The sequence below is a fragment of the Aplysia californica genome, unplaced genomic scaffold, assembly GCF_000002075.1.
Source record: "Aplysia californica isolate F4 #8 unplaced genomic scaffold, AplCal3.0 scaffold00358, whole genome shotgun sequence".
Taxonomy (NCBI): domain Eukaryota; kingdom Metazoa; phylum Mollusca; class Gastropoda; order Aplysiida; family Aplysiidae; genus Aplysia; species Aplysia californica.
This window is the reverse complement of record NW_004797628.1, coordinates 386,317-408,973: the sequence shown is the minus strand read 5'-3', so window position 1 is coordinate 408,973 and position 22,657 is coordinate 386,317. Positions and strand designations below refer to the sequence as shown.

Below are 22,657 nucleotides of genomic sequence, written 5' to 3'. Positions count from 1 at the left end.
CCCAAAACAACAACAACAAAAACAACAACAAAGCAACAACAACAGTCTGTTCAATTTTCGTAGGTTTTGGTGCGCGGATCTAACAGTAGGATAATCGACAAATCTGGAAGCTCGCAACGAACGTGGGAGCCGAGTGGTGTCGCTGTCTCAAAATGAGCAATTTGCAGGTTAGGTTGGCTGTAAATAATTTATTATTGTTTGGTAGTGATCCTGTCAATGTACCCATGGCAATGGGCGGCGTTTAATATAAGGCCCAAAATAAAGAAACTTAAACTAAAACAAAATTACTAAATCAATATTTTCTAAACAAAAAATTCAAAATCACTGAATGAATATTTTAAAAAATAATAATTGTCTGGTCGCACTGGCCTACAGGAGTGTCAGTGTCATGCAAAGTTATGTGCGCATTGGCAAATTAATACATGAGCAATATTTTTTTCAAAGATCACACGGATAGGCGAATTTGAAGCAGGCTATAATCTATGTTCTCGTCTCAATCATAGTTATAATAGCAGACCACAGAATTCTACACTAAGTATAGAATTCTGTGTAGCAGACAGAACTTGAGCGGTACTATGGTTCCCCATAAATTTATTTAAAAAGAAAGACCCCCCTCTCCAAAAAAAAACCCAAAACAACCCAACCCCAGGGCAACACCCCGGCAAAAAGATGCACGTGAGAAAAACGCACCAATAGTACTAGGCTAAACCTAAACTTTGATTCCAAATACATGTAATAAGATATATCAAATTGTATCGACCTGCGCGAGGTGCCAACTGGTTAACGGATCGCGAGCTCTAGACAAAGACCCCTGGTTTAAAAGATAATTAATTTAGACTGTGCGATATGGAGAGTTTAGCATTGTCTCCTTTCACCTCCTTTACTGCTCTCTTGCAATGTTCTGTGGTCTGCTTTCGTCTCCTCCTTTGCCCCCGCCTCTGGGCTCCTGACTCTTTCTGCACTGCAAGCTAGCAGGCTATTGCTACACTACCATGGCGTTCTTTACATCTTACTGCTGTCTTTCGGCTGCGTACCCCTTATCTTCTGGTAGGAAAGATCTACACCTAGTCTCCTCGGACAAGGGCGAAAAATCTCGGAGGGCCTGTGTGCAAAGTTAATGATAGATCTAATAATGATTGCATTTATATAGCGCATATCCATGCTTAAGAGCATGCTCTATGCGCTTTACAACTAGACTAGATATCTATTATTACCCCAGCAGACCCCCTGAAAACACTCAGAATAAATAGCATACGGCATTCAGTGCAAACTGCGGATTTCACGCGCTCCAACACTATCAAATTGACAAGATCGTTCACTGTCTATTGCGCAGGTTAAAGATCCCTTGGTGGTCTAAATTTGATAAGAGCAGGCTTCGGCGTCACCCGGGCAAAATTCAAAATTCCCCACCAACTCACCAACTGAAAAAGTTTAATGTGTCCCACGCGCTCATGTATCCGTATGCAGTTGTGAGCGTCTTAAAACACTTACCCAAAAAAAAGAAGAGTTTAGCGATGCACTTGTCCTAATGACCATATACGTTTATTATATTATAATAAGAATTGTATATGTATTTCCCTCTGCATTTATAATTTGAGGCCTGTTCGACTGTGGAATCTCGACGTTAATTAGATCTAGATGGTCGCCAGTCTACTTGAATGCCACTCAGCGTTTCATGTGCATTGGCATATTAATAAATGAGCAAATTCTTTTCAAATATGGACATACAAAAGTGAGCAAGGTATACGTTTTTAATTTTCTAACACAATAAATATGTTTTTTTCCTTTTTGGCATGGTAAACGAACGTGTTTGCCAAGCCCGCAACTGTCTTTTGCTTCGTTTTCAACAAGGCCTAGCCTAGGCTAGGCAAAAGGCCATAGATCTAGATCTATGAGAACTCTTCAGTGATCTAGGAGAAGGAAGACGGGCACATGAAAAATAATAGCAACAACTCAAACGAGTTCAGTCCAAATCTGAGATGCTGTTACTGCCGAAAATTTGAATGTGTGTTGGATTTCTGTGTACTTGCTTAGCCACTCTAGTTGATATAAATGAAACGTTCTACTATGAAGTCTAATATTGGCGTTCAACCAAAGTGTCGCCCAGAGGGCAGATTATTTCCGAGGCGGAAAGTTGCTTCGAAATCCCTTCTTTTGAATGGCGTAGGGGACTTTGATATGGAACTGTCATTAGCGATTCAAGAAAGTTTAAAGTATGCCAAAGAGAAAGAGGATGAAGTAAAACAGACCACCATGTTGAATTCTCATGCACACAGTGATAAAGAAGACAAGTGTGAGTCAGGTAGTGTTTCAAACAATGGGACAGAGCAGTCGCGAACCCTCAACAAAGCTGTTTCCGCAGTGCCAATGGCTTCTGCAGCAACTTCGAGCGATTGGGCAGCCGAGGAAGTGGGTCGTTTAAAAGATCTGCTACTGACTCAAGCAGAGCTCATTCAATGTCAACAGGATGAACTGATCAAGAAGGATAAGGAAATTCAAGCTTTAATCACTGGAAAAGACGCAGTGAGTATTCATGAATCGTTTAATAAGAGGTTGAAAAGTGATGGTATGGAGCCAGAATTTTCCATTTGAAGGTCTTGGTTATTTTTAACTTGGGGTCACGTGACGAGTGTGTCATGTGGAACACTAAAAATGTAATGACGGTGCCTCGATGCGGAGTGCGTTTGGCGTCAGTAGTCAGTCACAGTGGAGAGTCGGGCTAGCCTATCGCACTTTCGTGCCAACTATCGATGGGATGGACAGAGATTCATGGTTTAGGCCTAGTTGTAAACATAGCCTCTCATCTTAACTACTTCTACAGTGACTGGCATGATCTTAGTATACTTCAAGGAGCTTTTGGAGGAAAGGAGACTCGTTCATTTACTGAGGAATCACACAGTATTTTTGTTTAGAAAGAAAAGTGCTGCCTCTGCTTGTGTTGACAAAATCCACGATCCATGGACTATGGACGCCGCGGTCATAGCTTCGTTTTGACACGCTATGGATAGCCTAATGAACAAAGAAGTCATGTGCATTTGTCTCTGGTCATGTAGCTTTAGGAGAACATGGAGATCGTAATTGTACTGAATTTTTTTGACTTACCTACCTTGTTCTGTCAAAGCCTAGATTCTAGATCTACTCTCCTACTGCTCTTACTTTGTCAATTTTCTTTGTACTTTTGTCATAAGTTGAAAATACCTTCTCTTGGGTTTTCAAGCAATTAATAGCAATTCCCCTCAGTCTTTTATTTTGGTGTTAGATTTAGATCAACTAGATCTAGATCTAGAACTAAGTCTTGGCATACCATTGCTACACGGTACACCTAACCTTTATGGCATGGTCAGGCAGGCTTTTGCCAAGAAATTGTGTGTAACAAAATGTGAAAATGGAAGGATGTGATGATTATGAAACTAACTTTCCTGCTTGGCCTGTGTTGTTGTATTCACTTGGTGCATTTCACAAGCTGCAGGCTGCACTCTACTCTGCTGGTTTACTGCATGATAGCAGATAGCATCCTAGATCTAGTTTAATATAGTTTTTCGCTTAGTTATTATAATAAATAGTAATAGTTTTCGAACTGTTTCATTTTGATTTTCTGTGGGTTTCAATTTTAAACTTGGCTTTAACTTCAACTTTTCTTTTCTAAATCACTGGAAATTCATTTAGATCTGATCTAGCAAACTGACAGTCCGACTGTGTTTACATGTATACATATCATATGTATCAATGTACACTAGCCATACAATATTGAATAGTGGGGGGTTTCAGGCGGGCTTGCCCCCCTGTTAGTGGGAGGTTTCAGGGCCCCTGGAAACAATAATAATAATAAAAAACCACTCACATAAATGCTAAACAATAACATAAGAGTGGACCATTCATTGCAAAGCTAGGCTCAAAAGTAGTTTAAGTTGCGGCTTCGTTCTGAGTTGGGTCCACCAAAGTTCAATCTTTTCCAGTATTAATTTGGCTTGTTCTTACATTTGTTTTCTCTCTCATGACACTGTTGCTCAATCTAGTCTAGTACTTAGTAGGTCAACTATCTAGTTTTCAAGTCTAAGGTGTCTAAAGTCTGTAAAACTAAAAGGCCTGTAGCCTGTAGTGTACAAGTACAGTGGGTGTCACATTCAACGAGGTCACATTGAACGAGAAGTCGGCTCCAACGAGGCAATCCTTAATCCTCGTTTTTGTCCTCTATATCAGCTCCAACGAGGTTGCAAACAGACCGAAGTCGCTTTCAGCGATAACCAAATAAAAGCAATTAGCGGCCCCAAAAGCGAAGAATTTTTCTCCTTTCTCTCCATCTCGCGCGAAGCACAAGGCCCATCCTCGATTCCTAAGACATTGTATTGCAGGATCTAGTGTGCCTCCTAATATTCACGGGCCCCAAAGCCAAGAGGATGGGCGAGGGCTAGACATGGTAGGGATGGGAGGGGGTGAATGGGAACGCGATTCGGGCTGTGTGAAACTGGATGAACTCTGGATGGGTAGGTCTAGATGGAGACCTTCATTTTTATTCAATTTTCTTTTTCTTCTTTTGATTGGAAAATCTTAAGTTTGTTGATTTATAATCAATATGGGTTGTATTGAATTGGTAAGGCCGTGGTTATTCGGACTCGAGTCCGAATAACATTTTTTCATTATAATTCGGACTCGAGTCCGAATAAAAAAAATTCTTATTCGGATTCGAGTCCGAATATAAAAAAATGTTATTCGGGCTCGGGTCTGGAAAAAGGAAGTGTCTTCGTTCTATAGGTCTATCGTTCAGTGCTTCCAATTTTCCGCCATTTTTTAGTTTCCCCCCACACTTTTTCTGCCGATCCAATGCCCGCCGCCTCATTGATACGCCCCCCCCCCCCCCCCATGTTTCCCACTTTTTTTGTTGAAGAAAATGGTAAAATTGAAGATTAGCAGACCACCTGGCACCTGATATTATGAGCTGTTAAAAAAAAAAAGACCGATTCGTTCAAATACACAAGCCTGTGTCATTTCGATTGTTTACCAAGAAAAAGTTGTGTTGCTGTGTAGAGCTGAGCATACGGCAACTTTTGATTCCATAGACCAGCGCACAATTCATTACGTAGATCTACGTCAAGATTAGCTTATTATTGTAATAATGATTAGTTGCCAGGGGGAAAAAGACTGACGCGTATGCGACGTTCAACGCCCGGACCGATAGTGCCCCCCCAACCCCCTCCTTGACACGCACACAGCTACACGTGTGCAGGCCTCCCATCCGACCCCGACACACGCTAACGAGCCATCTTTAAATGCTTCTGATGACCTCTTGACAATAAACATTTATTAGAACTGCTATAACTTTTCAGCCCGCCCTCAAATTCATCATAAGATAAAAACTCGGCTCCTGCACAAAACGCCTTTTTGCCCGAAGTGATCGCGGTCTCTACCCAGCTTGAGGCAGGACCGGAAGCCGGAGTCACGAGTCACAGGAAGTCGGAAGTGATGTCATGCTGGACAAGAATCAGAGTCCGAATAACATTTTTTTAATATTCGGACTCGAGTCCGAATAGTCACTTCGAATTGGTAAACATTGGTAAATTTCCCTAATAAAAAGCAATTCCAAAGGAAAGAAAATGGCAAACTGGCTTGCTTGTTAACTTGTCACACAATCTGGTCTCATTGTTTTGATATATTGTATTTGTGTGAGCTTACAAAAATACATCTGGCCATATTATTACATTTGACTTATAAAACTGTGCACTTTTATCTTAAATAATGAGGTTTTGTTGTCCCCTTCCACAAAATATTTAAGGAAGAGGCTAGCCGTACTTAATGACGGTGGCAGTCTAGCCGCACTTTTAGTACGGCTAGACTGGATGGCTAGCCGTACTTATTCTAAATATGATGGCTAGACTGACCAATGAAAAAAAATAGGCCTACTGAATATAGTAAATATGAATTTTTAGTGTGCAGTACCTAAAGTATTTGTATTTGAGACGAAACCAGGTGCCTTAATGACAGTCCATGTATTTTAAACCTCCTGTTTTCTAATGTTAATAGGGCCTAAGATAAGTACGGCTAGACTTCTTGTCTAGCCGTACTTAATTATGGGTAGACAGCCAGGCTAGCCGTACTTAAGGACGGCTAGACTGTCAGGCTAGCCGTACTTTGATGGCTGAATTGTAAATGAAATTTTTAGTTTGCAATGCCTAAAGTATTTGTATTTCAGACAAAACCAAAAGGTGCCTTACTGACTTGCATGTATTTGAACCTGAATAATTACTAGATCTAGAATCTAATGAGACCTGTGTACTTAACAGGCTTGAGTCGATAGGGCCAAACCTAGATCTAAGTACGGCTAGACTGGCAGTCTCGGCTAGCCACTTCGAATAATTAATTCTGTTTTTGAGTATTTATGCTTGTCGTGTGTTTAAATGTCCGAGTGGTCTGAGAAGTAAGTAACATCCCATTACAATTTGAAATTTCCTTCGTAATAGGATAGACTGCTTTGTCGAGATCTAGGCCTTCTTCTGTGCTACATGTAGCATAACTAGATCAACCTTTGTAGGCGTAACATTATTTTATTAAACACTAAAACGATCAAATTGTACAAGAAAAAACTTATAAAAACGGACTAGTAAAAAGCTCTGCCTTGCATCACAAAACATCACCTCTTTTGATGTTGTAATATCTAAGATTGTTGTACTGTGGAATGGAAAAAAACCCAGTTGTCTTGCTGTTGCTATTTATAGTAGGCCTAATAAATAGCTGAAAAGTTTGATGTTTTAAAAAATATATATAGCAGACGACTTTGAAGTTAAAATTGCTGGAAATCTATCTGTATAGTTAGTGTTTTGTCCTTTGTGTCGGCAGAATGTTAGAAAACAAAATCATGGTGAAGAATAATGGATCCAGTTAGTTCAGGCTGAAATACTGTCATGGTATGGCAAATAAACACTATGCCTGAATATGATCAATCGGGGCCTGATTTCCCCCCCATCCCAGATTTGTTAAGTCTGTTCAGCACAGCATTATCTCTTCGAGTTTTTGACAGAAATTGTGGGATTGAAAAAAATTTGAAACCATCATCTATCTTAATCTTTTATTCAAAGACTTGTTGCCCCTCAGTTTTAGTTGTAATGGAGTTTATGGATTTTATTCAAAGTTTGACTGTTTTTGTATGCTTCCTAATGCATACGTTGTCATTTGTTGTGTTTAAAAAAGTCATAAAACGAAAGTGTTAGTATAATGCTAAACTATCAACTTTGCTGGCTTTTTGTTGTGGTCAACAGGTCTGTGACACTACAGGCTATGCTATGATAAAAGTGTAGTTAGTATAGATCTGTTGATTTAAAAACCTGATTTATGCTACATTTGATAACAGAAATAAAAATGTTTATTTGGTACTTGTGTTATGTTGACGGGATGACAGTTGAGTGATGATGTTACTTTCATCATTTTCATAAAGAAGAATGGATCTGGATCACTTGGACATGAACAGAGATTCGAAAAACGAGGCTGAAAACTCTGGAAAAAAACTTCATCAAATGTTGTTGAAACTTGTGAATAATAGTCATTTTGAGACTTTATTTAAGTACAGTCATAACTGTTGGATAGTGGTCATGAAGTTTCTGTTTGGATTTGGAAAATTCATGCAGGTAAATTATTTTTATATTATATAATATTTACTACTGATGTGGCCTTGGCCTGGTAGAAAAGAGAATGTAGTTGTGCAGTTGTTACTCTGTACAGAATACAGAATCATTAACTAGATAAATTTGATAGTGATACATGTACTGGCTATATTTTTGAGGTCTGAAAAGATTTTAGTTTTTAGAATCAGCATTGGTGCTCTTGTGGTCTAAAGATACAGTGTTCACCTGTCATTTCGGTTTAAAGTCTCAGGGCTCAAAACTTGCAGAGACAAAAAGTTTTCTCTAAAATTTTCTCCTTTGTCCTTCCTTTCTTGTTCTTTAGTCCCATTTTCTGCTCTCTTTTCCACTTTCTCCCTCTTTCCTTGGTCCGGCCCTCCTGTGCTTCCCTTTCCCTCACTCCTAAATCTTTTTGATTAAATAAAAGCTACTCTTGGCTCTTTTTTTCACTGTTTTTCAACCGAACCCTTGTTCTTTCAGGTAGATAAGATTGAATATCTAGCCTTCTTAATTCTTATATAATATAAGGTTAAAAAATCTTAGACATCTTGAGTGCACGTTATGCTTGGTAAAGTTTCCTTGTGGTCCTAAAATTGATGAGAGTGGGCTTTGGATACCGCCCGAGCAAAATTCAAAATGAATTCCTTCCAAAAGTGAAAATGCTCTCGTGAGTATAAATAATAATACATTGTATAGAGACTTTTGAAATTGAAACTGAGGGCATGGGGCCTAACGAAGTAGGAAAATCGGTCTCATACATGATATCCGTTGCACTGCCAGATGAAGAACCAGCAGACGACTGCCCCTGATGTCTAACAGGGGAAGGCACAGAAAAAGAAGAATCAGCATGCAGAGAGAAATGAGAGCTTCCTCATCATGTACCTGCAGTCAAGTATCAAGTGCAATAGTTCTTTCAGAAACGGCTGAAGTCATTTGTTCAAGACTAACAGAAGGCTTTTACTTTTATATTCACCCTGTCAGAAACTCAAATTTATGTGCAAGTGATGCAAAATTAGTATTGTCCTACAATGAACTTGTAAAGACACTGAAATGAAACATTTCGTTTTAAAGTTATTTTTTCTCTTTCGGTCTCAGTTTGTGTAAAAAATTCTGTTTTAGTACCCTTGCCCAAATTTTCAATATAATACGTTCCTTTTGATTGCTTGTCTTTGGTCTAGGTAAGAAATAATGAATTTTATCACATTAATTTCTTTATATTCCAGCTACAATGTCGATTAGAGCGAATGGAGAGACGCATGTCTATTCTGAAGCACAGAGAGGAACCCCAGGAAGGTCCTTCTACCAAGAATGGGGATGATGCGATGGCAAAAGTCAGTGGATCCACCCACTCTAACAGTGTTCCTAAGGGGTGAGTCTGTAGTATGCGAAAAATGCACAGACTGTTGGAGATCATGAGTTGAGAGATGAAAAAGCATTTTGTTGATATATATTTTTTTTTAAGACTTTGTTTGTCTGATGACTTAGTGCTATCAACTTAGAAAAGTAATGCTGTCATAGAAGTCTAATATATGGTCAATCAATATGTTTATTTCGCAACATCAGAAAAATATGCACAATCACAATAGAATCTGCTTAATCCGAATCTTAATCTTGTTTGGATCAAAAGTTAAAAAGGTTAATATGACACTTTATTTTGCAATAGCGGTGTTTGTGACTTCCAACTAGTTTTCTGTGCTACCATACGAATGACTTACAGACAAAGTAAGTTTATGAGACATCTTGGTGAAATCAGGTGCTTGTCCAAATACTGAAATAAAAGATACCAACAATTTTCTGTGGGTTTGGCAATTTTTATGGACTTTTGTGTTTTTCGGATCAACACCTTTTATATCCATTTAAAACCACATTTATGTGAGGATATTACCAGAAAACATTGATTAATGGCACAAAAATGTACATATTCTGTTTCCAAGGACTCTCAGTCTATGGCAACTGCCAAGGTTTAACGGCCATTTTGTTCCTAATTTTACCTTTGAAATCAGGCAACCCACGCTTTCTTTTGGGGGTGGGGGGATGTTTTATGGCGCTTGCAACTGTATAAGGTCATATGAGTGCACGGGACACACCTAACATTTTCAATTGGTAGGAAATTTTGTATTTTGCGCGGCTGGCAGCCTAAGCCTACTCTTTTCGGTTTTAGACCATCAAGGGATCTTTAACGTGCACAACTTGCTCACTGGCCCTTCGAGATTTTTCGCCGTTGTCCGAGAAGGCTTTGTGTAGATCTTTCCTACCAGAAGATCAGAGGTGTGGCTAAAAGAAAGCAGTAAGATGGAGCCAAGGAAAAGCAGTAGAAAGGCTGTAGAAAGTATCAGGAGCCCAGAGGAGGGGGCAAAGGAGGTAATGGGTGGAGGCAGAAAGTGGAGATGAAAGCAGACAACAGAATATGGCTAGAGAACAGGAAAGGAAGTGAAAGGAGACAATTTTAGAGAAGAACATTTTTCCGTCGCTACCCAGATTCGAACCCATGACCTTTGAATGAGAGGCGAACACCTTAACCTCTAAGCCACGAGAGCCCCAAGCCATACCTTCTTCGATCGCAAATATATCTCGACTTCTATTCAAGATAGATGTATATATTTTTAAATCGAATGAAAGACAAATAAACAAACTTTAAGATAACACCTATGATTGCGCTTGACCAAACTTCTTGAGCACCTGATTATGACACATTTTGTACTGATTTTCTTTTTGCATTTTAAAACTTCTTTTAGGTTGGGTGAGTTGTTTGCTGTAATCTGTAGAGAACGCTTAAGTGTACTCCAGTCTATATTTTAACTATTGCTTTTTAAAGTCAGAATTAGTACTGTTTTACTAACAGCTCATGATTTTCTTCATTTTAAACCTATTTGCACCAAGAAGGCAGCTCTTTTTATTTATTTCATTGCTTCAGGAAATCGGAGGTGTCAAGAAAAGAATTCAAAAGGAAAAGGAGAGGGACCAAATCAAACTTTTCCCAAAGGAAACAACATAAACATCGAAAACTCGAATTATCTCCTGCAGAGACAGCCTCAGAGAAAGAGGAGAGTGATGATAATCGGTCTTCTGCTGATTCAGATGATGAGGAAGATGATCAAACAGATTCTGACCATGACTCTAATGAGAAAGAAAATGAGTCTGATGAAGATGCTGGTGTTTCAGAGATAGAGGAGAAAATAATAGATTATCCAATAATGCAGACTGAAACATTATATCATCTGTATTACCCAAAACATGTATTCGCAAGTGTGGATACCAGCACTATACCGGAGAGACCATCACAGTTGGACGGTAAGTGGAGCAACATACTCATGACTGGCTACCTTTTAATTGTCTGAAAGATGACACTTGCTTCCTACTTCTGAGGCAGCACATGTATCGGTCGTGATGTACAATTAATTTACACGATATGTTGACAGATTATCAAGGATGCCTCTTTTCCGCTTTTTTCTAGTATTTCCGGTATTTTGATCCTGACCCGCTATTCCGTTATTGAGATTGAGATAGAATCCCTAGTTGGAAAAAAAACAAAAGAATTTTTAAATAACCCACACACTCAACAACTTGCGTCAAATGTTCAAATAACGGAAAAATGAAGACTTCGCCATAAGTTCAAATAACGAGGAGAACCCCCCCCCCCCCCCCCCCGGAAGATTTGCGCTAATCTCAGCACCCTTTGGGTTTCCAATTGATATTCATCATATGTTTGCGAGACCGTGGCATGTGGTTTTTCAGCTGTTTTCAATAAAGTTGAGTGGCATCCCTGGATTATCTTCTGTGGTACTGTATGCTGAAGGGTAATAGAAGTCAGACAGTTATATGTCTGTTTTAGAATGACATGCAGTGGAAATCAGTAGATCTGATTGTCTGGTTTCTTCTGTGCTTCTTTTTGTAAAAACAAGTAAAGATGCTACTGTTGTATTTTGTATGTGTCCTACAATTAGCATCTGTTGTATACCAAATGTCATTACAGCTGTTGATGTCACTTAATGAGGTCATTGTCAGCGTAGTCAACAGTGAGAGAGTATAATCTGAAAAAAACCCACTCTTATGCCTTTCTGAGTTTTTTCCACTCCTTGTAGTGTGAAAGGAAGTGGTTATTCTCACCCTGGGTGAGAATAACCTATGTCTCGCTATTCTCACCCCCTCCCTTGTTTTACTGGAAATGACCCAAGAGGGATCAGGGCTGAGGTTACCGGGGCTAATGCTCTACAGGATCGTGTTTGTGTCCGAATAGACATACATCTAGATCTAGCCACAGTCAGGGTTGTCAAATTTGAGCCGAATCCCAGAAATTTGGCTCTCTTGGATCGCGCCTGCCCCGTAGAATTTTATTTGACTCTCTGGCTCTTTTTAGGCTCCAAACTCCAAATGTTGAAGATGAAGGGGACAGAAGAGGCAAGAAAAAAAAAAGAATAAAAGAAAAAAACTGAAAGTGAAGAAAAGAGCTTTGATTGCTTAAAATGATTAAACTAGTTAACACGATTTAACCCCCTCGTCCATTTGGTCTGAATAATTTACAACCCTTCAACCGTCGTGCAATAGCATGGTCTCATGCTCGTGTCTTGTTACGTTTGTACACGCTCTCTGTTCCTTGAACCACAATGTATTATTGTATTGTGTGCAAAGAGGCCAGTCATCGTTAAATGTGAAGACAACGAATGGTCCGGCCTGCCCCACATGCCGCTCAGTGTCGGTAGTGAGCCTGTTTTTTTAACTGGAGAGGTGAAAAATGTTTTTACATTATTATTAGCCTATTTATTCCCAACTGCATGCGCATGCGGTAAGCCACCAAGGGCTAAGGTGATTTTATCGTCCTGCGAGAGGTCAGGGGGGAGTCCTCGCCTCATGCCCACAGCGCTGTGGGAGCTATTCTCACCAGGGGAGGGGGGTGAGAATAGCGAGACATGGGTTATTCTCACCCTGGGTGAGAAGAGCGAGACATGGGTTATTCTCACCCTGGGTGAGAAGAGCGAGACATGGGTTATTCTCACCCGGGGTGAGAATAAAGGTGACCAATGTGAAAATGTCCTGAAAGTGGCGTTGATGTAACAAAGCATCAACACTTTATTTAGATGTAAATTTTGTCCTTTTTGCTAAATACTTACTAATACCTTGACAAGGCCTTGTGTGAGGTAGAAATATAATTGACTTCTTTTGAAAGAGTATTTTATGATAAATAGATGATTGTAACACCATCTTCATATTTAATTCTCACCATACTTGTTCTTGGTGTAGTCCTTGTGTATCTTGTTGCTAAGAAAATGTTATCATCCACTTTACTTGTGTTTTACTTCTATAGTTGAGACCCCATCTTGGAGACTGAAACCCTTGACGAACATGTACCAGTTGGAGGGCACAGAGGTGAGTCTCTTGTGAAGATATTGCTTTCTTTTATTTCATGTGTTAAAGCAGTTTTGTTTTCTTTGAACAGTTTTTTAAACTCACAAATTAGAAATTTGACAAGTTCAAATAATTACTAAGTGTTGTTGTGTTATGAATGAGACATTTTCCTTGTTTGTTGGTGTAAGTATGTAATGAGGGACATGCCATTTTGATGATGATATGCGGTCACGAATGAATGATGAATGTTATGTACTTGTCATTGCAAAACGAGAACTGATGTTGAAGATATCTTGCTTTTTAAAAAAAAGTTTCAAGATCAGGATTGCCAATGAAGTATTGGTTTCTAATGGGAGGATGGTGAAGATTGCAAAGAAATCTGTTGACATCTCAGGTGGTAATAAGGATACTGAATTTTATGATTTTAATGTGGGCTTATGTCAGAACCTGGGGTACCGGGTACCATTTTCTTGAAAAGTGACAAACTTCGAGAACCACAGATTGGTTTTTGTAAAAAAATTCATACAATTCTAATAATAATAAGTAGCATCTCTATAGCGCTTGTCCCCACTTGAAAGCAAGCTCTGTGCGCTTTACACTATATTATTACCCCAGTAGACCATAGAACACTCAGAAACATTCTCAGCTTCCCGGGAAGCATACAATGCAAGCAGCTGGTTAAGCGCTCAAACACTAACAAACTGACAAGATCTTTCACCGTCTATAGCTGGGTACCCATTTTCACCTGGGTGAAGTGAGGAAAATTTGTGTAAAGTGTGTTTCCCAAGGACACAACATCGGGCCCATGGCTTGAACCCCCGAACTCGCAGCCTCACGATTACGAGTCCGGCAGCCTAACCACTAGGCAACTGACGCCTCTTGAGTATTTTATATAATATTACTTTTATACATCTCAATGGGGAAATTTGTTTACACTGGCAATTGCAATTCATACTTACAGGAATTCATCACTATCACACAAATACCGATAATGGTAGGAATATGTGTTTGCTGACATCCACTGTGAAGTGCCCTGTTTTTGAGCCAAGGTTATTGTGTCTGGCTCAAGAACACACCCCAGTGACCACCCACCTGGGCGCCATGTCACTGACTTCTACTTGATATGATTTTGAGTCTGAACTCACTGACCACTTGGCCACTAGAACTTCTTAAAACTGTTACATCAAGTTGATTTCTCCCTTTCGTAATTTAACAAATAGATTCTATCGATATTTTTGTTTGCTATTATAATGTTTTAGTCAGTTCTAGCTCTTTAAATGTATTTGGATAGCATCTTTAAAATATTGTGTTGTACGCTCTGAAGGGGAATGATAGAATATTTGTATTTGAAGGCCAGTGTTCCCACAAATGTGCAAGCACCGAGTATTTTATTATAGTGTGTTTTTTTGTTGTTTCTTTATATTCTCCAGAATATTACAGATGAGGCATACTACAAGAGACATCAAAAATTTGAAATGGAAGAGAAAAGGAGAAAAAGGTTTGTTGTGCATCAGTTAGTTTTATTGATACACCATAGTTTGTTTGTTTTTTTCTCCATGAGGGGACTTAAAAATTCCCATGCGTGTTGATGTATTTGTCTATGTGACAGTTTTGTGTGTGTTGGCACCTTCATGACTTGTCTTTTCTGTTTGAAAGTGTTTTGTTGTTAAAGTGACATTTTGCTAAGGGGCAAACAATGTGCATGTATTAGGTACCAGAAACTAAATTTTCAAAGTAGCTGTATGCCAAATTTATCTGTTCCATTTGAAAGGCCTATATCCACTGAGCATTTTGGTACCATTCTTTAACCTCTCAGTCAATTTTTAAGAAAATGATAGTTGTTTAAAATTTGATCAAATTTGTTAAAGCCAGTCACTGGCTGGTCACTCTGGAAAAAGTGTAAAACCAGGCTCTCCGAATAATCACTGGAGCAATGAGGTCAACGCCTATAGAAAAGATGGAACAAACAACATCTATAGTGGCCCTGAAGAGGAGATGGGAATGCAAGGCCCTCATACAGTACACCAAGGCCACAGCTACGGAGGATCATATACTGCACACAAGAACAGCCAGATCAAACACCACAAGACTAAAAAGGTCCAACTTCATCAGAGAAAGCAGAAAAATCCAAAGATATCTACAGGACCATCTACCAGCCACAGTGAACATGCTGAACCACACCCCAGAGGCACCATCATGGGAAAAGACAAACACAAACAAAAGATGACCACAGCGACCTGAGCAAGAAGTCCCTCACCCTGTCCATGCTTGAACAAAGATACCCACGAGAAACATGGATAAGGATCTATACAGAAGGATCTGCCACTGATGCTGTGAAAAGAGGAGGAGCCGGAGTGTACGTACAATTCCCAAATGGACGACGACAAGCAGAGGCAGTCCCAACAGGGCGACATTGTACAAACTACAGGGCAGAGACGGAGGCTCTAATACATGCAGCAGAGATGCCAACCAGTGCGATTTTACGTATTTTAGTACGATTTTTTGCCGAAAGTATGCGAATACAACTTTTCATGAAAAAATATGCATCCTGGAATGCGAAAAATACGAGATCCAGTTTGGGCGAGTAAACCTAATTATCTCAAGTCCCATCTTTTGTCAAAATAGTATCAGTATCGCAGAACTAGAATATTTGAAAACCAAATCCGATAAGGTAGGTAAGTTCATTTTTGTCAGTCACGATTGTGATATTATATTCGTTTAGCGTTTCCTCCTCCGAGAGTACGTTTCACTTTCACACGAACAGGCGGCTGTGGCGGCAGACGGAAGTGTATATGACACCGAGGCTTGATCGGGAAAATCAAGATCTACTTTCGCTTTCGTTACCACCGAAAAGTTTGCCTGCGGTAGACTGATAACACAACTTATTTGCGACATGCAGATTGTGCTGGGTAAACGCTGTGTTGCTGTGCAAATAAAATTTCTCGAACTTGTCTCTGTGCTGTCACTTGTAGGAAAAAAAGAAAAGAAAATACAAGCATCGTCCGATTTTTAGATTGTCGGGCTCGCCATCGTGACCGGTCAATGAACCTGCGCGCATTCGCGTCATAAGTAAATGCGGCATCGTGTGAGCAAAGACCGTGTTTGGTGGGAGTAACGGCGTTGCCAGGTATAGGACTACGGGAGGGGATTATTGGGTTTTTTTTATACACTCGAGGGTGGGGGGAGGGAGAAGGTGTGAAGGCAACACCAGAGGGCAAAAACTTGGAGGCAAATTTCAGAATTTTGATTAGAGCTCTCTGCAAAGCGCAAATTTCAGAATTTTGATTAGAGCTCTTTGCAAAGCGCGCGTTAGTGCAGGCCGTGTGAGGAATCGGGACCTTTCATACTTTGCAAGTCTGTGTTATTGAAATAAAATGTTCGCGTGTCATTAGATGGGTGATAGTAAATTATACGTACTGTGTATGTTGTAGCTTTCCTGTTCAAGACGGGCACATTTTCATTGTCACTGCATCTTGCCCTCCCACAGTTGTTACAACTCTCACAGTGCACGGGTTTACTTTAGCCATTCAAGTTATTGCTCTTCTCTGAGTTTGAGCAATAATTTGAGTCTGTCAGTTCATAATATGAATCATGACACCCTGACTGGTTCTTGATAGTGGAAGTTCTTGTTCTAGGCCCTTCCGAACGCTCAAAACAGGATTCATTTTTTATAATAATAATGAGAGGAAAATATTATAACAGACTGAAATACTTAAGTCAAACAAAACCCCAGTACGACATTGAACACTAACATATTGTTGACTGAATACATGTTTATTGTACGCGTGTGTGCTCCCTTTTTCGAGCTGGTGAGCTAGTACATTTTTTCAGGAAATATTGCTGGACACCTGAACATTTTACTGGTCGGTCGGTCGGTCGGTCGTGGAGAATACACATTTTCCCCTGAAAATACACATTTTCATATTTCCCAATACTCGTTTTGGTTTTCTGTGGTTGGCATGTCTGCATGCAGCAAACATCATCAAGAATTTGGTAGACCCCCAAAACTAAGTAGTGTTCCTAACAGATGCCATGTCAGTACTGCAGGCAATCACTTCTGGCAAACTACCAAGGCTACGAAAAGAAATTGAGGACATCCCATGTCTGAGGATCATGCTGCAGTGGATTCCATCACACTGTGGTGTCTTAGGAAATGAGCAGGCAGACAGGATGACCAAACTAGGAGCACAGAAAGAGCAACCAGACAACAGCGTTAATTACACAGAAATAAAAACTATTATAAATACACTATTTAAAGCACCTCATACACCAGATGACTTCCATGAGCTGTCCCGCCAAGAACAAGTGATTGTCTTCAGACTAAGGACACAGCACACAAGACTGAAATTGTTGAACACATCCTTCAGCACTGCAAGACACACAGGGCCCTGAGACAGGAAACGTGGCCAACCCCACTGACGCTGCAAGAGAAGCTATACGGGCCGACAGATGAACTGAGCAGGACGGCCCAATTTATGACAGATACCAGACTTCAAGTGTGATGCGATCGAGAAGAAGAAGAAGAAGAGTCACTGGCTGCAACCCCATGTTTGACAGACAATAAAAGAGTACCAAGTGCACTAAACATCTCCAAATTAACAGAGTACAATCACTATAACAAATGTATGGAGCCTAATTTTTTTCAGCACTGTGAGATCATTATAAAATATGTATTTTATCACTTCAAACACGATGATCTGTCTTTATTTCGACAAAAACACAGAGCGTTGACCCCGCCGGCGCCCCCGCGACGAGCGAGTCGGCCTATACTGTAGTGTACCCCGCGTGCGGGGTCACATGCTTTCTGGGTCTCGCAGAAGGATTGATGTAAAATAATTCCAAGCTGATTACTTTATTCTAATAGAAATATACTGATCTTTTCATTCATACCTTTTTTAAGCCGGTATTTTACATATTTTGGGTAAAAAGTGATCTTTAAACATTTTGACAGCGTTTTTAAAAGCTTTCTATTTAAACGACAAAGGCCAAATATATCACACGGGAAAGCCCGCTTAAAGCGCTACAGTTCTCAACCAATGAAGAGACAGTATTTAATCATCGCTCGTTCCGCGAAGCATTTGAATGCACGCCTGTCAATTTTTGAACCGGCCGACCACGCATTCCGACCGCGAGGGGCTTCGCTTTCGCCGGCGATTCTCCAGCTCCTAATAATCGGACATATAAACAACTTACACCATTGTAACGAGGAAAAGCTGAACTCTTACAAGGTGTACGGCATTTGGTGTTTTATAGCGAAAGAGCGAAGAAACAGCGATCGGAATTACCCCGATTTCACTGATACCACGCGGTGAGAAGGCCGCGAGTGCCCGCGAGGCCGTGTTTACGCTACCTACATGTATACAATATCATTTAAAATTTTAGGATATTTTATTCATCTTTTTGTTTAAATGGGTAAATAGAAAATTCTTGTGCTTAGCATTTCTTGCCCTTTATACTTTTTTTTTTCTTTTTTACTCATTGAGAGAGGTCTATGGGTAAAGATGAAATAAATAAATATTGTTTCGTATTGAGGTACAAAAGCTCAGCTCGGAATATGATACTAGTTGGATTGATCAGAGGGATTCAACTGTCTCATTGCTTGTGTCTCTACTAATCCTTTTTTGTTTGTGTATGTGCTCAATAGATGGGACCTTCAAAGAATAAGGGAACTGCGTGTGTTCGAAAAGCTTCAGAAACAAAAGGAGGATGAATTGAGGGCAAGTCAGGATGAAGTTGATGTGGAGACTTTTTTGCCTTCTGTACAAGATTGTAAGTAAAAAAATGTTTCGATGCATCTTGCATTTAGTACACATTCTGTTGTGTTATTTCAAATGTATTTTTTAGTAAGTGATTAATTGAATTACTTATTGCAAAGAAATTCTTGTGTAGGCATGTGCTTCAATGAGAAGGGAAAGGAATGAAAAAGAATAATTTATGTAATTTCAAACCTTTATGTAAATTTGAAATGGTATCAAGCCCTTTTGGGCTTTTCAGTATGAACGAAATCCTTCACCAATTTTGTCAAAGGGAATGGGATAAGAGAGAACAGAACTGTTTCAAATTTTTAGTTTGGTTTTGCTCTCTCATGTACTGTTTCAGGAACAACAAAAGTTTTATCTATAATATGCTTGCCCGCTGTCTTTCTCCGCAGGTCCACTAATTTCATTTTTTCATGCTTTTTATGTGTTTAGTATCTGTCTCACTCTTATCAATATTTAAAAAACTGTTAATGTTTTTTTCACAGTGAAACACATTGAAGTTACAGAGTCATTACCGGTCATGGCGTTTGGTCAACCTGTACCTTATGTATCACCAGCGTAAGTGAGCCCTTTCTGTGCCCATACCTTTATTCTGACTTATCAGTAGTGTTTTGTCAACTGTTGGACTGTGTTCATTGAATTTGCACTAACTGAACAACTAATTTTTCTTACAATCTTAAAGCAATAATCATGCAGTGTTCTGTTTGGGTTTTTTCAAGTTTAGGTCAGTTTTTCTCTTTGGTAAATACATACTAAAAATAGCCTTTTCTGAAGTTTGTATACTACTTTTAAAAAAGTTAAGGAGCGCTTGGTGTACTGGTAACATTAATTTTGAATCAAGTGAATGACCAAAAGCCAGCAAGTTCAGTATGTAGAAGCTGTTTGGAATTATGTTTGCAGACCTGCCACTCATCCCGATTTAATCGGAATATCCCGATTTTTTGCCCCAAATCTCGAGCATCCCGATTCTCCCGATTTTGGTCGCCACTATCCTGATTTTTTGTTGTTACGTCTGTTGCGTCCGATTCTTAGAGAGAAAAAATTTCTGCAATATCTTTTGCTTGAAAGCACCGCTTGGACTTTTTATCGGCAGAAACTTAGAACGCTATTTTCTAAAACATCAATGCCGGATCCAGTAGGGGCCTAGTTGACTTACGCCCGTTATTTCGAAGAAGTATCGATTTTTAACTCCGATTTGGATACTCTCTAGATCTACTTTCGCTTTTCTTACCCAGAATTCTCCAACAATTATGACATAGGCCTAAAAATAATCTATTCGTTGTTCTGCCTTTGCTTTAAAATTTAAGCAAGCTTCATCCGAGTTCTGGTTAGTCGGGCCCATCATCAAGACCTGTAAGTGGAACTTTGAAACTTTCGTTCACATCACGTCACATGACCTCGTACGTGTGACTAGTGTGAGTAGCGCGTGTGTCGAGGACCGCGGGTTATCGAGGTCAACAAAGTTCATTCACACTGGTCGCGTTTGTCGAGGTGTTTTTCGGGACTTATCCAGTATGGGACGCCCGGGGGGAGTGGGTGGGGGTATTTTTTTTTCCATTCGGCTTAAAGTGCTTGCTGTGATACGTGTAGGCTACTAATTGAGGATGAAGGAATAGGCCTAAGGAAATAATAGTAAATGAACAACCTTGGCGCAGGGTTTTTTTTGGGGGGGGTTCCTGACACATGCGATTGAAGTCAAACATTGTTACTTTATGGAAATGCGCGCCTTTTGCATGGATGATTAGAGTTACATGTATGTGTAAGTGTAAGCTATTGTCAAGACTACGAGAGTTTCAGCATCTCTGCAACCTGCGCTCCCCCAGTCTATGACTATCCAGCTCAGACTCGAGTACATGTGACATGCTCTCTTTCAGTTTTTTCCTCTACTTTGAGGCCCAATGGGAACTTATTTCTGCGAAAGTTTTATCTTGCGTGCTTGCCCCATAAAAGGGAACCGGGACCCCCCCCCCCCCCATTTCCCAGTGCTCCTTGTGACTGATTTGCCATTGATCCCGATTTTTTTCACCAGATCCTGATTTTTTAACTCTGAAATCCTGATTTTTAGATTTCATAGAGTGGCAGGTCTGTGTTTGGTTTTTAATTAAAAATTTTTAAATTTTATTTTGGACTTGTGCTGGCCTTTTTACATGGGGCCCGTTGCAGGTTCTTTTTTGGGGTAGGGGTAGGGTTAGGTCACTTTCTTTATTGTGTTTGTTGGGGTGGTCGCTCGTTACTCAGAAGTCCTTCCTATGACACCCACAAAATTGACAAAAAAGCTCTTTGGGGAGGGGGGGGGGGTGCGCAAAATTTTCAGACAATCTGGTTGAGGCTCACATGCAGGTCTATTTTTGTTGTGTACCTTTCTTTTAGTCCTGTTAATTTTTTATTGTCATGAGCAGTTTCTTTGGAGTCAGTGGCTTTACTGACTATCTCTGAAGAGGTGCTGTAATCATTTCTCTTTATCCTCCCCCCCCCCGGCATACTTATATACCTAGCTGCTGCTACAACCAGCTCCAAGATAGGCAGGTTTTCTTAGTTGCTCTGACCATTTCCTGTTCTTTGGGACCTGCACATTGTTAAATCTGTACATGTTGATCTTTGAACATGGATCTTTTAAATAATTGATTTTGTTATCATCCTAAAGAGAATGAAATGTCTCGCTATATTGATTCTAGTCTAAATGTATGACTGATAAAAAAGGCTTGCTTGTGTTTATCTTGTCCGTGGCACTGCACAGTATGCACATTTTATTTTTATCCTTGTAGACATGTGAAAAAGAAAGTTCTCTTTTCACCAGCTGGTCACCCCAACTGATGACTTGACCATTTGTAATATTGGCTTGTGTTTGGATGAACGGTTGAGGAGGAGGCAGCTGATGATCCTCGACTATGAGCAGTCATGTGAGTATTTTGAGCTGACACCAGCTGCGCTTTGATATTTCTTTTTGTTGTTGTAAAAAAACATTTAGAATCAGTCTATGAAGTGACTAATCTGCATTTCACTTAATAATAATAATAATAGATTGCTTTTATATGGAGCTCTATTCCATACTTGACCAGTGACAACAAGCTGTGGAAACCATATTACTGATGTTTGAATGCTCAAATACATTTTTGCACCCATCATATTGATATAAATATGAGGGTCACATATTGTACTTTCAGGATCCTGTTCTATGGTTTAAGGGGAACTAATTCTCTGAATAGATGTCTTCTGGCAGTTCCTTGTTGCAACCAAACTGGACTTGTCAAGATTTGTGTAGGTGATCGATCAAACTTGCTCTACTTTGCTCTCCCATCTCTTGTTATTTTGAGTGGGTGGTTAAGGGGTGCTCTGGAGTGGTTTTCTCTTTCTTTCCTATCCAACAGTCGTCATCCTTATCTCTCCCCCTTCTTTTCTTTATGTGTTAATCTCTAGTGACACCTCTAATCTTGGGCACTCATATGACCTAATTGTGTGGCAAGTGCCGTAAAACTCTTACTGAACTGTTGTCCTGATGCAGGTGCTGAATTCCGAGCACAGCTTGTTGATTTTGAGAAAGACTATAACTCTCTGCGTAACAAATGTTCTGAGCTGGAGGAAAGAGCAGCCATGAGGGAGAAGGAAGCTAGTCGCATCGAGAGCAAGAACCGCAGCCTGGAGCGTAAGCTGGAGGAGATGAGTCGGGTTCTCAAGGACCTGGAGAAGGAGAATCAGTTGTTGGGCCTTCAGGTGAGATGTCTTTCTTGGTTTTATTGTTTGTTTGTCTGTCTGTCTGTCTATCTTTCTCTCTGTCTCTCATTATCTCGGCCTTCAGGTGAAGTGTCTGTCCCTCTTTATCTGGGTATACAGGTGAGATGCCTCTCTTGTCTCTCTGTCTGTCTGTCTGTCTGTCTGTCTGTCTGTCTGTCTGTCTGTCTGTCTGTCTGTCTGTCTGTCTGTCTGTCTGTCTGTCTGTCTGTCTGT

The 22,657-nt window shown here is 40.0% G+C and overlaps 1 protein-coding gene across 5 annotated transcripts in view; it reads left to right on the top strand.

Moving 5' to 3' along the window:
• Positions 1–1,926: 1,926 nt before the first annotated feature.
• Positions 1,927–22,657, top strand: part of LOC101848369 (male-specific lethal 1 homolog) — a 22,450-nt gene continuing 1,719 nt past the window's right edge. Inside the window, exons 1-8 of one of the 5 annotated variants that reach the window (XM_005103095.3) lie at positions 2,563–3,080; positions 7,430–7,616; positions 8,834–8,979; positions 10,525–10,901; positions 12,913–12,974; positions 14,384–14,451; positions 18,598–18,722; positions 19,198–19,270. In XM_005103095.3, coding sequence (XP_005103152.1) covers positions 7,431–7,616; positions 8,834–8,979; positions 10,525–10,901; positions 12,913–12,974; positions 14,384–14,451; positions 18,598–18,722; positions 19,198–19,270 — 1,037 coding nt within the window. In that variant the 5' untranslated portion in view covers positions 2,563–3,080; position 7,430. Of the gene's footprint in view, positions 2,524–2,562; positions 3,081–7,390; positions 7,617–8,833; positions 8,980–10,524; positions 10,902–12,912; positions 12,975–14,383; positions 14,452–18,597; positions 18,723–19,197; positions 19,271–22,657 lie in introns of those variants that run through there. The other 4 variants (XM_005103093.3, XM_005103094.3, XM_005103092.3 and 1 more) reach the window with 4 other exon arrangements.